At 38.5% G+C, this 17,809-nt stretch overlaps 1 protein-coding gene across 19 annotated transcripts in view; it reads right to left on the bottom strand.

Moving 5' to 3' along the window:
* SLC44A5 (solute carrier family 44 member 5) overlaps positions 1-17,809 on the bottom strand; it is a 437,768-nt gene that overhangs the window by 34,542 nt on the left and 385,417 nt on the right. For all 19 annotated transcript variants that reach the window (XM_070078256.1, XM_070078247.1, XM_051857584.2 and 16 more), the window contains 5 exons: positions 12,238-12,363; positions 11,149-11,209; positions 6,168-6,291; positions 4,886-4,969; positions 974-1,086 (listed from right to left, as the gene is read on the bottom strand). In XM_070078256.1, the coding sequence (XP_069934357.1) occupies positions 974-1,086; positions 4,886-4,969; positions 6,168-6,291; positions 11,149-11,209; positions 12,238-12,363 (508 nt within the window). The remainder of the gene's footprint in view (positions 1-973; positions 1,087-4,885; positions 4,970-6,167; positions 6,292-11,148; positions 11,210-12,237; positions 12,364-17,809) is intronic.

Here is a 17,809-nt window from a genome sequence, read left to right as displayed (position 1 = left end):
TTCTCAGAGATGTGTATTAATTTTCATCTTTACAATCTTCTGAGATGCAGTGCACCATTGTTCTGATGTTATAGATATATAGGGAAACTGAGTGTCATAATCATTAATTAAATTTTTCCAAAGTCACTCAGTTGTATGTTATGAGGCTGGATTATAATCCTGCCTAACTGCAGAACCTGGAGCCTCAAAAGCACTCTTATCCTAATGTATATAAAGCTCTTTTCTGAATGATGGAAATAGGAGATTGGTATTTCTGATTTGTACTACCCTAAAACTGTGTAATCAATTCAAATGTTTAGGTGAAATTTTCTTTGGAATAGAAGCCTGTCAAACAGTTATATCTTGGCCCAAAGCATTTTTTAGAAGACTGAAAGCAAGCTGCTATAAAGGTGTACTGTTACATGGGAGACATTTTAATTTCTTCATTTATTGTATATGTGGTATCTGACATGTATTGGTTTTGGAGAGATTAAGTTAGTGGTTAGATTTCAACCTTGAAATAAAACTCCATCCATTGCATGTACTTCCAAATACTTGCCTCTAGGGGGTGACAGTATATGGATTAAAATTCTATCTAAATTTACGAAAGTCAAAAGTTAAATCATGCTTCTGTAAGAATGCACATCTGGCTTTTGATCAGTCAGAAAAGTTGAAGAAATAAAAGAAGTGGTCTGAAATGTTTTTCACTAATCTTAAAGGGAATCTTTTTATCTCTTCCTTAATATTCATGAGGCATGAGAACAAAAACTGGCAGGAAAAAGAGTAGGATATTCTGATAGCACTTTTTTTCAGCATAAGGAAGAAAATAGCTAGACAGACAATAGGTTCAAAATTGAATGATTTTTCTAAATTCAGTGCATTTTGGGGGAAGACAATTAAATTTATTGCAAGTGAATACTTTTGGTAATAATAGTAGCGGGAAAAAAAAAAGATGATTATAACATTCTGCGACTTTAAGAGGAGTGATACCTACCATATCCTATAATTCCAAGCACACCAAACATGAAGAACCAGAAGAGGAATCCAGCTATAAACCTCATGAGTATCAAGAATATCCAGCTAAGCACCATCGCGATAGTCAGGCCACTGGAGGGGAAAACCCACAACAAATGCAGAGGTCAGGTACGCTAAGCATAACATAGAAACATCAAGATGACACTTTTTTTCCTATGCAAAATGATTCTCAAACTATTTTACTTGGATACAGGGACATTTATAAGGACAAAAAGCATAAGCAATTATTTTCATTAAGACTTTCCTATTAAAGAGTAGGGCCATCGGGATTTTATACATGAGTCATCTTTGTATGCCTGAATAAACCAAAGTCTGTTATCAACCATTGTTCAAGGAAAAATATAATTCTTCCAACCATAATTTTAGCCTGTCATAGTTACCATGTCCTACTTATTTTTCCTTATATAAAATACAGCTATGATGAATTTGCACTGTTCTATCTTCTTGATAAACAAACAAAACTTTATACAATATTGTTGTCTAAAGTAAGAGCAGAAAGGCAAGAAAGGAGCAAAAGAGAAGGAAAAAAAAAAAACTGTCCACTTAGCTCCTGAACTCATGATTTTGTACTCACTCTCACTAAGATCTAATTATTTCAAATTGTTTGTGATGCCTTATATCACCAGACATCTCTTCCTGGTTCTCCATGATCTATGGGCTACCATTTGGAGCCACAGTAAGGCTTCTGTGTCTCCTGGGCTGTGTGGTTTTATCAAGCACTCAATAGAATGACTATTTTCTGTCTGCTTCAATTTCCTCCTAGAGTTTCACTGAACTTCTAGGAAAGCTTATTTTCCCAATATATTCAGGTTAAGGTCATATTGGAATTTTCTGATGTAATTTCCTCAAAGAGAATTCATTAAGATTAGAAACTTAGCTGACTGTTCTATTAAACATTGACATCTCTGGTGCTATCTGCAGATTTCCAAACATAGTAACAGACAGTGCCTGGTACATTTATTGAGTTTATTGTCTCATGTGTTATCTTTAAAAAGAAAATCTTAATTACTGTCACTGGATAGAGGATAGCACAGTATCAAAGTATCTTCTTAGGTCAAAGTCTTGCACACCATATCCTTTTAACTTCAGAAGCCATTCCTTCTTAAAATGACAAATACTTTAATGATTAAATCTTCACTGGGGTTGAAAGATTATTCTGTGGCATAGTCCAAAGAGAATATTCAAAGAAATCACAGGAAAAAAGAAAATTGTTTATTCTACATGCTTTAAATTCTTGCATAAAATTTTAACTAAATAAGGCTCATCTGTACTTTGTATACTTGCAACATAGATGAGAGTAGAAGGGTTGAATGTAAAGGGAGGGGTTGATGCTTTAGTGGTGTGAGTGGTACTGGGTTTCAGTGCATGTAATGGGAGTGTGGTGGGCAGGAGAATCTATCCTAATGTACACTTGTGTTAGGCAAGAGTACAGAAGCCAAAAGAAGAAGCATGGGAGCTGGCGCTGTGGCACAGTAGGTTAATCCTCCGCCGGTGGTGCTGGCATCCCCTATGGGCACCAGTTTGAGTCCTGGCTGCTTCTCTTCCCATCCAGCTCTCTGCTATGGCCTGGGAAAGCAGGGGATGATGGCCCAAGTTCTTGGGCCCCTGTTCCCACATGGGAGACTGGAAGAAGCTCCTGGCTCCTGGTTTCAGATCGGCACAGCTCCAGAATTTGGAGCCATTTGAGGAGTGAACCAACCAGTGGATGGAAGACCTTTCTCTCTGTCTCTCCCTCTTTCTCTCACTGTCTGTAATTCTACCTCTTAAATAAATAATTAATTAAAAGAAGAAACATGGAAATGATCTAGTGACAGCTGGATTTGATAATAAGGAAACAAACTAACTATTGTCAAATATAGACTATAATCTATGTTTAGGAGATATACCCTAACACAATGAATGTTTGTAATTATTGTATGTATGTAAATGAATAAAATCTTATAAAACTATGTAGTTTTACAGCTCTAAAAGCTACTTGGTAGTATTTCACACACAATTTTGATTTTATTAAGAATGATATCGCTAAATATATTTTGTGTAACTTTCTCCCCTAGTGTTTTTGTGACTGTTCCTTAAACCCCTAGTTTTTATTCATCTGCCATATTTCTTTTTAAAAGATATGTTTTTATTTATTTGAAAAGCAGAGTTATAGAGATAGGAGAGACGGGGGGAGAGAGAGTGAGAGCAAGAGAGCAAGCTTCCATCTTCAGGCTCACTGCCAAATGGCCGCAATGACTGGGTCTGTCCCAGGCCAAAGCCAGGAAATGGGAACTTCTTCTGGGTCTCCCACTTGGGTACAGGGGTCCAAGGGCTTGGACCATTTTTCTGCTGCTTTCCCAGGTGCATTAGTAGGGAGATGGATTGGAAGTCGAGCAGCCGGATCTTGAACTGGCACTCAGAGGTTTAACCTGCTATGCCACAATGCCAGCCCCACATCTGCTATGTTTTAAACACTATACAAGAAGTAAGGGAAATAAATATGAGTTAAACATAGCTGTAATAAAGAGGTCATAGTTTATTAATGGGAAGGAGCCAAGAAAATTAAATAGAAAATGGTCTGTCCTGTGGAAAAGGTAAGTGTGTCTGTGTATATATATACTACTCCCTTCCTCCCCTCCCCCCAACATACACACTGAGTATGAGTAATTATATCTGGGGAAGATAATAAAAGAGTAAAATGATACCAGAACTGACATTAAAGATGAGAAGGAGTTGCCCAAGATACAGGGAAGGATACATCAGGAAAGGGAACAGAATGTGCAAAAACATGGGGTCTGACAGTCTAGGTATGGGCATGTTATTTGATATGTTTAGAATATAGGGTTAATCAAGAAACAAGGATGGAGATTAATCTGAGAAAGTGAGTTCATCAAATTTGGAAATGGCCTTGGAATATCTGAAAAGGCCTTGAATTCATTCTTTAATCATTAAGGAACCACAGAAGCTTTTAAGCACTAGAAGGTGACACAGAGCCTGATAATAACACCAACTGTAGTTGTGGAAAACACATCTATCTACTTTAGTAGAGTGACTACATTCACTTGACTTTGCAGGGATGTGAAACACGTCTAAAAAGTTTAACTCTCTTCTTCCTTCTATAATTTTTAAGCTTATAACTACAATGATCTTTGATGATGATGATAACAATCATTATATGGAAGAGATGTCTTAAAAAATAGGAATGATCCTTTGGAGATGAATGGAAGGCCAAATGAGAAAACAGAACCAGAGAGAGGCTAGTGTTGTGGTGCAGCAGATTAAGCTGCTGTTTGTGATTCCAGCATCCTAAATCATAGCATGGCTCAAGTCCAGGCTACTCCACTTTTGATCCTGCTTCCTGCTAAAGCATCTTACTTAGAAATCAGTAAGAGATGGCCCAAGTAGTTGGGCCCTTGCCAGCTACATGAGAGACCTGAATTGAGTTCCTTGTTCCTGGCTTCAACCTAGCCCAGCTCTGGTTGTTGTGGGCACTTGGGGAGTGAACTAGTGGAAGCAAGATTTTTCCCTCTCTCTTTCTACCTTTCAAATAAAACAAATCATAAAAAAAATTAGAGAATAGCAGTGTATCTACTGTAGTATGTAATGAGAAGTACACAGGTACTACAGACATTGCTGTATGAGACTTGAAATATTCACTTTTAAGAGTACTCATAAAATTGAAATTTATATTCTTGTGACTTTCTGCTAGATCTGGACATATTTCCAAATATCATTGACCCATCCTCACCCAACCAGAGAAAGAAAATGGCAGAAACTAGGATGTGAGTTAACCTTTTATCAATGAAAAATAGCAGGAAATTTGAAGAAATAATTCTACAAAGATAAAATCTGAATGGGGCTGGAGAAGAAACACTTATGTGTTTTCACTTACATGAGAATCCAATGCCAAGTTGTTGCATAGTCTTCAAACACTTTCAATCCAACTGATCTTGCATCAAGGATTTTATTGATACCGCTGAATTCAAAGAAAGAAAAATTATTTTTGACTACCATTAAACAGAAATAGGCTTGTTATAATAAAAGGGATTTGCAAGCTGCTGTGGAATGAATGTTTTTAGAAACTATCAGTTGTGACTTTTCCCCTAATCACAGAAATGCAGGAAACATAACTTCAGCAAACCGCCAAAGGTGGGTGAACCTGCAAAGGTAGCTATAGCTACAGATATGAAGAGGCTGGCTCTCAAGAAAAATAAACAGATTTTTTTCTAATGTAGGCATATTGCAGAAACTTCATTCTAAGAATTGAATTGAAATGATAAGATCAGCTTTGAACTTACAAAATCCATAGAGTCAAAAAAGAACATCATCTTTAATTCCCCTTCCTAATCCTCTGACAGCAACCCTGTAGCAGCATGGCATGAAGGAGGACATATTGAAAAGTGTACAAATCATTAGTGTCCAATTTGATGAATTATCAATGTGAACACACTCATATAAACACAACATTGGCAGCCACTTCCCTGTGTGTCCCAGTTACAACAACTCCCTCTTGCCATAATCACTACCCTGGCGTTGGGATAATAATTTTCTAAATTTTCTTGTTAATTTTACCACTTATATATACATATTAGTGTTTTTTGTGCTTTCTTTAACACAGCTTTATGTTTCTGAAACGCATCCATGTTGCTGTCTGTATTCTAAACATGTAGGTACTACACTTTACTGCTGAATTATTTCAAGAAACAGAAGTAAATTCTCAGGATATCTTTATTGTTTCATTGTTAATTCAACATCGAGCTATGCAGTTATCCTCTGAATATGTTTGTGCACATGTGTATGAATGTGTGCAGCCAAGGAAATATACTTTCCAGTAATGAGAAGCACTCTGTGTCTATATCCAGGGAAACAGCAAATTTACTGCATTATATAGAAATTTGGTATGGTATAGTATGTTTTCTTATCTCACACTCCTATGCCTGTTAATAATGAAAGATTTAACCTCTTTGAAAAACCTTCTTGTTCTAATTCATTCTGGTTTCTCCTTTATGTGCTTTTCCTAATGAACACATTCCAAGCTCTCCAATCCACAGAGACATGTATATTTCATATCAATACATAATTTTTTCCTATAACTGTTACCCTCGTGGGAGCTACAGTATTGGGTATAGTAACAGAAAGCAAATAAAGTGAAAACAGGACAGTAACAAACATACTTTGCAGCCTCCCTGAGTTCTATAACATTTCTTGTCTTCCCATTTCCATCTTCAAACAGTGTTCTGCTTCCTACTGTTAAAGTGCCATTCTTAGTAGAGAAGTCAGGGAAACATCTCTGAAGAACTGTAAAAATAAATTACAATGGTGGTCATCACTTTCCTACTTCTTTCATGATGTCGTCCCTTTCTTAAGCTGTTACAATCAAATTCTTCCTAGGCATGTAAATTATTCGATATAAATAGATAATTGTCCATTGCCTGATGGCCTGAAGATTTCCTGATGGTTTAAGGACTGAAATAAAAAGCAAATATGATCACCATCAAAAGCTACACTATTTTATACTCAATCTATTCATCAAGTTGTCATGAAGAAGATGCAAAGTGCAAGTTATTTAAGAGCAACGTTGATCCTCATCACTCATGGCAAACACATTTTAATAGAAAGGCTACATTCACTTGTATGAGTTATTTTTAAAAATCCTAGGTGTACCTGAAGTGAAATCTTAAAAAAAATCTTAAAAATTGGACATGAATGAATAATTCCTAGGGAAATGAGAACCACCTCAACTTTTAGGTACAAAGATAACTAAATTTTTGTTTGTGAATCCTTAATAATTTGCCCCTCTAACTTTCTCATTTACATGTTTTTAAAGAAGGCTGGGAATGGAAATTCTGAAGATATCAAAGGAGTCCCATACTTTGTAGACCAGTATAATTTCTGAGAAGAGTGAAGTCATTGTTCAACCTTCTATGTTCTTATTTTTATTGAATAGAATCCTTTTTTAAAAAAGATTTATTTTATTTATTTGAAAGTCAGAGTTATACAGAGAGAGTCTTTCATCCGCTTGTTCACTCCCCAATCGGCTGCATAGGACGGAGCTGTGCCAATCTGAAGCCAGGAGCCAAGAGCTTCTTCCCTCTCTTCCCACGTAGGTGCAGGGGCTCAAGCACCTGGGCCATCTTCCACTGCCCTCCCAGGCCACAGCAGAGAGCTGGATCGGAAATGGTGCAGCCAGGTCGCAAACCAGCCTTCAAATGGGATGCATGCACCGCAGGCAGTGGCTTCACCTGCTAGGCCACAGCGCTGGCCCCTGAAAAGAATCCTTGCCTGTTTACAAATGTATTATTACTAAAAACCTTTTAAAGCCTTATTTTAAATGAAGAGGTAAGGGAAATCAGAAATGCATCATTTTTACATGTTTTTCTTGTCAGGGACATCGCTGATTTGCATAGATTCATATGGGGTTTAAACCCCGAAATATTAAATCAGCTGATTTAAAGAAAGAAAAATATTTCTTCATATAGCCTTTACCAACTGTCCTGGCTTAAAATGATCACGTGTTCACCCACACACAGCCTCTGTAGCATTTATAATATTTGGCCAAGCCCTTTAATATCTGTACTCTTTCTGTCTCTGTCTCTGTCTCTCTCTCTCTCTGGCTCTTCCCTCCTCTTCTCTGGTGAATTTGACAGAACAGCCTATATCAGTGGCATCTGCTCTTGCTCAATCCAGTGAGAATTCTGACTTGTTCCACGAGAACTGTCTTCCCAGTGATCCCAAAGACAACCTACTTGGTGAATATTTTTAGTCATCATCCTGCTTGAGCCCAGTACCCAGCATGGAACTTGGCACATGGTAGAACACAGTTGATATCTGCTGCTGAATGAGTTAATTTTTCAAAGCTTTAAAATGATAGACACCCTTTTGCCTTTTTGTTATTCTCATCAATTTTCATGTTAACATGATATGAATATTAGGAGAACAGATTCAATGTAGTTAATATATAGTTATAATAATCATAATATTATTTCTTTTTCTTTTCCCCACCTTCCTCCCTCTCTTCCTCCCTTCCTTTCATAATTTTTGAGATGACATGTCTAATTAACATTATATTCAAAGGCTTAATGCTCCACTAAAGAAAGAGTTCAACAAGTGAAAGGAAAGACCATAGTTCAGCAGCAATATAGGCAAGGGCTATTTCAGTCAAATACAAAAAGTTTAAAAATAATCACATATCATTAAAACTATAGTGGTGTATCATTCCTTTTTTGTTTAATTTATTGGTGTATCATTCTTAACCATTGGTTTGACAAAGATATTAAAAGCCTGAAAGACTATATTTGTGGTAATACTGATACACAAAAGCATTTCTCTTTCCTTTTCTTAAAATTTTACTTGAAACACCCTTTGTTGGCTAATATAGTGTCAGGTTCTCTCCTGCCCTTCCTTCTGTCTAATGTGCACTCTGCCCCTTAAAACTTCCTAAATGTGAATGTTCCCACCTACAGGGTCCCTGATACCTGCTGCTGTCCCTGACCTTGTCCCACATATCATTTCTGGGTCATCTCATCCATTCTGTTAGCTTCCATTATAAAACATGAGCATGAGAGGTGCCGCCACTGTGGCGCAGTAGGTTAATCTTCCACCTGCAGTGCTGGCTTTCCATATGGGTGCCAGTTCTAGTCCCAGCTGCTCCTCTTCCAGTCCAGCTCTCTGCTGTGGCCCAGGAGTGCAGTGGAGGATAGCCCAAGTCCTTGGGCCCCTGCACCCACATGGGAGACCAGGAAGAAGCACCTGGCTCCTGGCTTCGGATCAGCACAACTCCGGCCATTGCGGCCAATTGGAGAGTGAACCAGTGGATGGAAGATTTCTCTCTCTGCCTCCCTTTCTCTGGGTTACTCTGACTTTCAAATAAACAAATATTTAAAAAAATATGAACATGACATATTAGAAAGTAAAGAAAATAGGAAAGAAGATATAAAACTATATATAATCCTACTACCTATAGTGAATATAGTAAGAGTTTGGTGAAGTTCCTTTCATTCTTTCTTCTACAAGAAAAAAAAAATTTTAACTTTTATTTGATGAATATAAATTTCCAAAGTACAGCTTATAGATTACAATGGCTTCCCCCCCATAACCTCCCTCCCACCCACAACCCTCCCCTTTCCCACTCCCTCTCCCCTTCCATTCACATCAAGATTCATTTTCGATTCTCTTTATATACAGAAGATCAGTTTAGCATACATTAAGTAAAGATTTCAACAGTTTGCTCCCACACAGAAGCATAAAGTGAAAAATACTGTTTGAGTACTAGTTATAGCCTTAAATCTCAATGTACAGCACACTAAGGACAAAGATCCTACATGAGGAGTAAGTGCACAGTGACTCCTGTTGTTGACTTAACAAATTGACACTCTTGTTTATGGCATCAGTAATCACCCTAGGCTCTTGTCATGAGCTGCCAAGGCTATGGAAGCCCCCTGAGTTCACTGACTCTGATCATATTTAGACAAGGCCATGGTCAAAGTGGAAGTTCTCTCCTCCCTTCAGAGAAAGGTACCTCCTTCTTTGATGACCCGTTCTTTCCACTGGGATCTCACTCGCGAAGATCTTTCATTTAGGTTTTTTTTTTCCCCCAGAGTGTCTTGGCTTTCCATGCCTGAAATACTCTCACGGGCATTTCAGCTGGATCCGCATGCCTTAAGGGCTGATTCTGAGGCCAGAGTGCCGTTAGGACATTTGCCATTCTATGGGTCTGCTGTGTATCTCACTTCCCATGTTGGATCATTCTCTCCCTTTTTGATTCTATCAGCTAGTATTTGCAGACACTATTCTTGTTTATGTGATCCCTTTGGTTCTTGGTCCTATCATTAAGATCAATTGTGAACAGAAATTGATCACTGGGACTAGTGAGATGGCATTGGTACATGCCACCTTGATTGGGATTGAATTGGAATCCCCTGGTATGTTTCTAACTCTACCGTTTGAGGCAAGTCAGCTTGAGCATGTCCCGAATTGTTGTTCATTTTAATTTAACATGCTTGCCATTATAGTCTATACAACAGTTTGTATTTTATTTAACATTACAATATGTATGTCCATGTTATTATACTTATCATCATTAATAATTTTAAAATATTTCATTTAATGACTGCATCACAATGTATTGAAACTTTCTCTTGCTTTTGGATACTAGAGTGTTTCCTTTCTCTTTTTGTTCTCTTTCTAGGTGTGGGGTTGGTTCCTTTGAATGAACATTGTGATAGACATCTTTATATCAAGTTTTTCCTCTGTAGTTAGTATTATATTCTTAAGAAAGGAAAATGAATGGTTATTTCATTTTCTTCTAAATAGTATCATTTCAAACAAAGCTTACAATTTTAAAGCAATGAAATACTGTTTCATTCAGGAAACATAAATATTTCAGATTTCACTTATAAAGAAAAGTTTATATCCTGCCTCCACTGTCTAGGAATTTTCTTTCCTTCTTTTTTTAAAAAGATTTATTGATTTATTTGAAAGCCAGACTTACAGCAAGAGAGGGAGAAACAGAGAGGGAGAGAGATCTTCCACGTGCTGGTTCACTCCCCAAACGGCCTCAACAGCCAGGGCTGGGTCAGGCAGAAGCCAGGAGCCAGAAGCTTCTTCTGGGTCTCCCACATGGGTGACAGGGCCCCAAACACTTGAACCATCTTTCACTGCTTTTCCCAGACTATTAACAGGGAGCTGGATCAGAAATGGAATAGCCGAGACTTGAATTGGTGCTCATATGGGAGACCAGTGTCACAGGTGGTGGCTTTACTGGCTATACCACAACGGTGGCCCACAGGCAATTTATGAACACATTTTTTGACTGACTTTAGCAGTGAGTATGCATGGGTGTGTCAGTTTGTGTTTATGTTTGCACATAGAGCAACAAATAATCCATTTGTTTGGGCTTTTAAAATCAATTTTCAATCTTTTTCTTAGGAACTTATGTACCAGAACCCAAAAAGTTGCAGAGCCCCTGAGGAAATATCCCTGGCTGGAACCTGAGGATGGGCTTTACCTCTGACTTTTGTTCTAATTAACTCTGGGGCCTTGGGCCAGTCATAGGACCATTTTTGATCTCAAGTTCATCAACTAGGAAATAAGAAAAGTTATTAAATAAACTCATGGTTGATTCTGTGTTCCAAGGTAAAAATAATTCCCACTTACAAGGTTTGCCTGGAAAAATTGCTGTTGGACAATCATTATCCAATAAGATCTCTGGGAGAGTCTGAAACAAAAGGAAGAAAATGTTAACATTTCAAAAGCTATGTGATGACTACTTTCATCTGGATATAAAAATTTGGTCCTTTACAAATTTAATTAAATAGTAATATTGAAAACTCAGTTATTTACTCTGGTAATAGTATTGTGATATTATCAATTTGACAAGTGCTCTTAATGTGCTAACTGTAATTCAATCAAAAAATAATAAAATCGGACTCTGAATCCAAAGCACATCTTACATGCTGAGTCCCTAATCCTTCACTTTCTTCTGGAAAAACAACATCTTCTCTAATTTAGAAGCCTATTAACACTATTCAATATAATGAGGCTTTATAATTCCCTCATAAATCTAAAACATAGGTAGGGATTTGGGTTTTTTAAAAATGACTGGTTATCAAACTGGAGTTGGAAGTAAAATTATACCTGGTGCCAAGTTGCCATGAGGCTTTATCACCTGATTAGTCAAATACTAATCAACCTCACAAGACATCACAGTCTTGAATAACACCCAAGTTCACAAATGATAGGCACAAATGATGGTGTGTATTTGAAGATAAATGTGCATTTGTATTTTACTAATATTATTTATATATTTGAAAGGCAAAGAAAGAAAGAAAGAGAACAGAAACAGAAACAAAGAGACCTTGTATCTGCTTGTTCTCTGCCCAAATGACTGCTACATCCAAGGTTGGGTCAGGCCAGTCAGGAGCCAGAACTCCATCCTGGTGTTTCATGTAGATGGCAGGAACCCAAGTATGTGGACCATCATCTACTGCCTCCCATCACATTAGCAGTAAGGTGGACTAGAAGTGATGTAGCTGAGACTTGAATCAACATTGTGGTGTGGGAGCAGGCATCCCAAGCAGGAGCTTAATCTGTTGCACCTCAGTGCTTGTTCCTGCACTTACGTTTTAATGGAATGATGCAATCAGTAAGTGATCTGGGAGTTTACCCAGTAATAAATGCTCAAGTTACACTTGAGATGGAGACAAATGTTGCATTCTTCTCTAGCTTATGCTTAAAAACAAATACCTTCAGAGGCTTAGCAGTGGGCTTGCAGAACTGACTATAGTATTCCCAGTAGCTTTTGTCTCTTTTGTACAAAATTTGCATTTCCACATAGGTCAAAAATTTTTCTGGGCACTTGGAGACACAGATCTGTGAAGACAAGGAAGATAGTGATAAGAATTGAACTGAGAACAAATCAAGGAAGAATCTAGAAAGATAGACTTCTAAATTATCTACCATAATGAAGAACACAACACAGTTTTTGCCATCTATGAAATAAATAAATTTCCTAGCTTTATTATAAAACTGGAATTTCATATACTTGTTACTGGTCTCTACTCCCAGCTTTTTGGTGTTGATGTTGTGTTAAAACATGATATTGCACAGTATGGATTTATTTTAAACTTTTGATTTTGAGATAAGTATATATCCACCTATAGTTATGAGAAATAATAGAGAATCCACATACTTTCTACTCAGTTTCCCACAATGGTACCCACCTTGCATAGCTATGACACAGTATTACCACAAGCAAATTTGTATTATCATAATCCACTATCCTTGTTCACATTCTACCCATTTTACATTCACTCATTTATGTGTGTCTTTGTGTGGATGTTCTTCTATGCAATTGTTTCATGTGTAGATTCATGTGACCACTGCAGTGGGTCACTGACAGACTTTTCATAAAACATTTCCATATGCCCAAGTACTTGGGTCCTGCACCCCATGGGAGACCAGGATAAGTACCTGGCTCCTGCCATCGGATCAGCGTGGTGCGCCGGCCGCAGTGCGCTGGCCACGGTGGCCGTTGGAGGGTGAACCAACGGCAAAGGAAGACCTTTCTCTCTGTCTCTCTCTCTTACTGTCCACTCTGTCTGTCAAAAAAAAAACAAAAACAAAAACAAAAAAACAAAAACAAAAAAACATTTCCATATGATTTTCTGAATGAGCAAATAAGAGTTGATTTAAAATTAATTTTCTCTGTGTAGTGTTTGTATGTTCAGAGTTAGAATCTTGCATTCTTTCCAATATGTAAATGAAATGGTGATCGAAAATATTCTGATTATTGATAACTTGTGCTACTAAAAAGTATCACAAAATTCTCAAAAATAGAATTAGGGTTTTATCAGCCTAAGAGGTGAATAAAATTAAGGCTATTTGCTACAGTCAGTCACTATTATAGCCTTCTATCAACACCATGTAGATATGGGCAGAGAGGTCACCTATGCAATTATTTTAATGAATTTGGGGGGGGCTATCAATGCCAAACCAGATCACATGTTACTCAACAGAGCCACCACACAAATACCAAAATTTAATTAGTAACCACATAAAAAGGAAGCAAATCAGGGAAGAAGCATATACCCTATTGGTTGTACTTTTGCTTACAATAAAAATGATGAAAAGTAATATCATGCCAGGTGAGCTGCAGCCAATCCTTGCACATCACTCTGTTCACTCAGCACTTTCTGAGAAACCCTCCTCAGCCCTGACCCACTCCACTTTGCTCCTATACTTTGCAAATCATCCTCACTCACTTGCCTCTTGCTCAACCTCCATTTCTACTCAGCTGACATCTCTCCATCTTTTAGGTCATGTCCCTGCTGTACACACGGGCATTTGGTGTTAAAACCACAGCTAAGTGAGTAGGAAAGTAATTAACTGTATTCCTTAAATCTCACAGTTAATATGAGTATTGTCTTTTAGCAGCAGGAGTACAATTCTTTCTAGAAGTTTTGATAAGGTGAATAACTCAACTGCACATTCCCACCACCATATGTATTTCTGCTTTCTTAGTCTCATCCACATACATGCAAATACAAACACAATTATATACGCATATACTCACAGACCTCCAAGTAAACACTGGAAGTCATAGGTCCTTTTCTGAAAAAGCTGAGGAGGGACTAGTGTTTGACCTTTGATTAAGACATTAGTTGGGACTCCTGCCTCCCATATCAGATTGCCTGGGTTTGAGTTCTGGCTCTGATCCTGATTTCAGCTTGCTGTCAATATGCATCCTGCGAGGTTGAAAATGATGACTCAAGTAGTTGTGTCTCTGTTACCCATGTGATAGACTTGGACTGAGTCCTGGACTCTCAGCTTCAGCCTGGCCCATCCCCAGCTGCTGAGGGCATTTTGAGAGTAAACCAGAGGATGGGAATACTTTCTCTTTGCTCTCACTTTCCTTCTCGAATAGATGGACAGACAGAAGATACATAGATAAACATAAAAAATAAAATAAGAGCTGCGCAAGCTGCAGGGTCTGTGCGCAAGTGCTCGAAGGGGAGTGCAACAGCGGGGAGACTTGGGACGTCCAGGGCTCCGAGTCCACACATCGGCGCTGGAAGGGGAGCAGACCTGCGTGGAGAGCGTGGGAGCCCACAGTTCGGGACACCAGCGGCAGACTCAACACACCAGCGCTGGAACGCGAGGTGAGCCGAACCTCAATAACCCGAGACACCGGCAGGCAAGCGGAGAGAGGAGACTAGAGGGAACGACCCCCGGGGCGGGGGGGACTTCACCAAGCTAACTGGAAGAGAGAGAGAGGGAAAAAAAAAAAAGGTGACTGGTACGGACACGGGTTTCTCTCTCTCCGCTCACCTCTCAAGGGCGAGCAAGACAAAGAGCAGGCGCCATCTTGGACATACGTCATAAGCAGAGCGACCTCAGGTCTGCACCGGCCCTGAGCCTAGCAGTAAAACCTGACTCTGGGTGGGGCGAATTAACAGGAGATTAGGACCTAGTAAATTTATGGTGCTACTGAACTGAGACTGTGAAAAAAGAGACGGTGGGGGAGAGAACTCACGGAATTCACATGAGCACTCTCCAGAGACGCTACAATTCCGTAACTTTGGCAACCCAGTGGGAGACTGAAGGAGAATTTGAGCCCACTCTAAGGGCCGAACAGATTCCCTGTGTGGTCCTTGGGAAAGAGCTTCTGATCTCTGGCTCCTGTGGGTATATCATTTGCCTGCTAACTACCTCCAACTTTGTTCAGCTGTGCAGAATAACTTCCCTTTTGAATCAAAAAAAGAGAGAGAGAGAGAGAGAGGTTTACCACGCCTAACCTGGGAGTGTCACCTTTGGCACACCAAACAGAGCTCTCAGGCCACACCCATCTCAAGCCCTAAGGCTCCATCAAAAACAGATAGTCCACTTAATCTAGAGTCATAGTATAACAAGAAAAAGCACCACAGTGAAGAAACCAAATATCTCCAATATGACAAATAACAAACGCAAAAACCAAGGTAATAAAAACAAGGAAGTCACCATGAAGCCCTCAAATGAAAAAGACACCCCAATTCAAGATTATGAGGATGATGACATAGAAGAAATGCAAGAAGCAGATCTCAAAAAATTGATAAGAACATTAAGAAGCTCTCAAAAACAAATTCTTGAACTACAGAAATCCTTAATGGACAAGATAGAAAATCTCTCTCGTGAAAATGAAATATTAAGGAGGAATCAAAATGAAACGAAACAACTAGTACAACAGGAAACTGGGATAGTGACTGAAGTGAAGAATTCAATAGATCAAATGAAAAACACAATAGAGAGCCTTACAAACAGAATGGGAGAAGCAGAAGAGAGAATATCGGACTTAGAAGACAGAGAACAGGAAAGGATACAGTCAGACCAAAGAAAAGACGAGGAAATTAGAAATCTTAAACATATTGTCGGGAATCTTCAGGATACTATTAAAAAACCCAACATTCGGGTTCTAGGAGTTCCTGAAGGCATGGAGAGGGAGAAAGGATTAGAAGGCCTTTTTAGTGAGATATTAGCAGAAAATTTCCCAGGTTTGGAGAAGGACAGAGAAATCCTAGTACAGGAAGCTCACAGAACCCCTAATAAACACGACCAAAAGAGACCCTCACCACGACACGGTGTAATTAAACTCTCCACAGTGAAACATAAAGAAAAGATCCTAAAATGTGCAAGAGAGAAACGTCAGATTACTCTCAGAGGATCTCCAATCAGACTCACAGCTGACTTCTCATCGGAAACTCTACAAGCTAGGAGGGAATGGCGAGATATAGCCCAGGTACTAAGAGAGAACAACTGCCAGCCCAGAATATTATATCCTGCAAAGCTATCATTTGTGAATGAAGGTGAAATAAAGACTTTTCATAACAAACAGAAATTGAAAGAATTTGTTGCCACTCGTCCAGCCCTGCAAAAGATGCTTAAAGATGTGTTACACACAGAAACAAAGAAACACGGTCATCAATATGAAAGAAGGTAAAGGAAGGAAACCAAGGAAGGAAAGCTCACAGCAAAAGATCACAGGGAATTCAAAGCATATATTAGAACTTATCTTTGGCAAATGGCAGGGCAAAGTTACCACTTATCATTAGTCACATTGAACGTGAATGGCCTGAACTGTCCAGTTAAAAGACACCGTTTGGCTGATTGGGTTAAAAAACAAAACCCATCTATTTGCTGCTTACAAGAAACACATCTTTCCAACAAAGATCCATACAGACTGAAAGTGAAAGGCTGGAAAAAGATATACCATGCCAACAGAAATGAAAAAAGAGCAGGCGTAGCCATCTTAATATCAGACACCATAAACTTTACCACAAAAACCGTTAAGAGAGACAAAGAGGGACACTACATAATGATTAAGGGATCAATTCAACAGGAAGATATAACAATTATCAATGTATATGCACCTAACTACAGGGCACCGGTTTATCTAAAAGATTTGTTAACGGACTTAAAGGGAGACTTAGACCCCAATACAATAGTACTGGGGGACTTCAATACTCCACTCTCAGAAATAGACAGATCAATAGGACAGAAGATCAACAAGGATACAGTAGATTTAAACGACACTATAGCCCAAATGGATCTAACAGATATATACAGAACTTTCGATCCTACAGCTAAAGATTATACATTATTCTCAGCAGTACATGGAACCTTCTCTAGGATTGACCACATACTAGGCCATAAAGCAAGTCTCAGCAAATTCAAAAGAATTAGAATCATACCATGCAGCTTCTCAGACCATAAAGGAATGAAGTTGGAAATGAACAACTCAGGAATCCCTAGAGCATACGCAAACACATGGAGATTGAACAACATGCTCCTGAATGAACAATGGGTCATAGAAGAAATCAAAAGAGAAATCAAAAACTTTCTGGAAGTAAATGAGGATAACAGCACAACATACCAAAACTTATGGGATGCAGCAAAAGCAGTGTTAAGAGGAAAGTTTATATCAATAGGTGCCTACATCAAGAAATTGGAAAGGCACCAAATAGATGAGCTTTCTATTCACCTCAAGGATCTAGAAAACCTACAGCAAACCAGACCCAAATCTAGTAGGAGAAGAGAAATAATTAAAATCAGAGAAGAAATCAACAGGATTGAATCAAGAAAAACATTACAAAAAATCAGCCAAACGAGGAGCTGGTTTTTTGAAAAAATAAACAAAATTGACACCCCATTGGCCCAACTAACTAAAAAAAGAAGAGAAAAGACCCAAATCAATAAAATCAGAGATGAAAAAGTAAATGTAACAACAGACACCACAGAAATAAAAAGAATCATCAGAAATTACTATAAGGACTTGTATGCCAAC

This window comes from Oryctolagus cuniculus, chromosome 7 (genome assembly GCF_964237555.1).
Source record: "Oryctolagus cuniculus chromosome 7, mOryCun1.1, whole genome shotgun sequence".
NCBI lineage: Eukaryota > Metazoa > Chordata > Mammalia > Lagomorpha > Leporidae > Oryctolagus > Oryctolagus cuniculus.
Note: the sequence above shows the minus strand (reverse complement) of the source record. Positions and strands in the feature narration are given on the sequence as shown.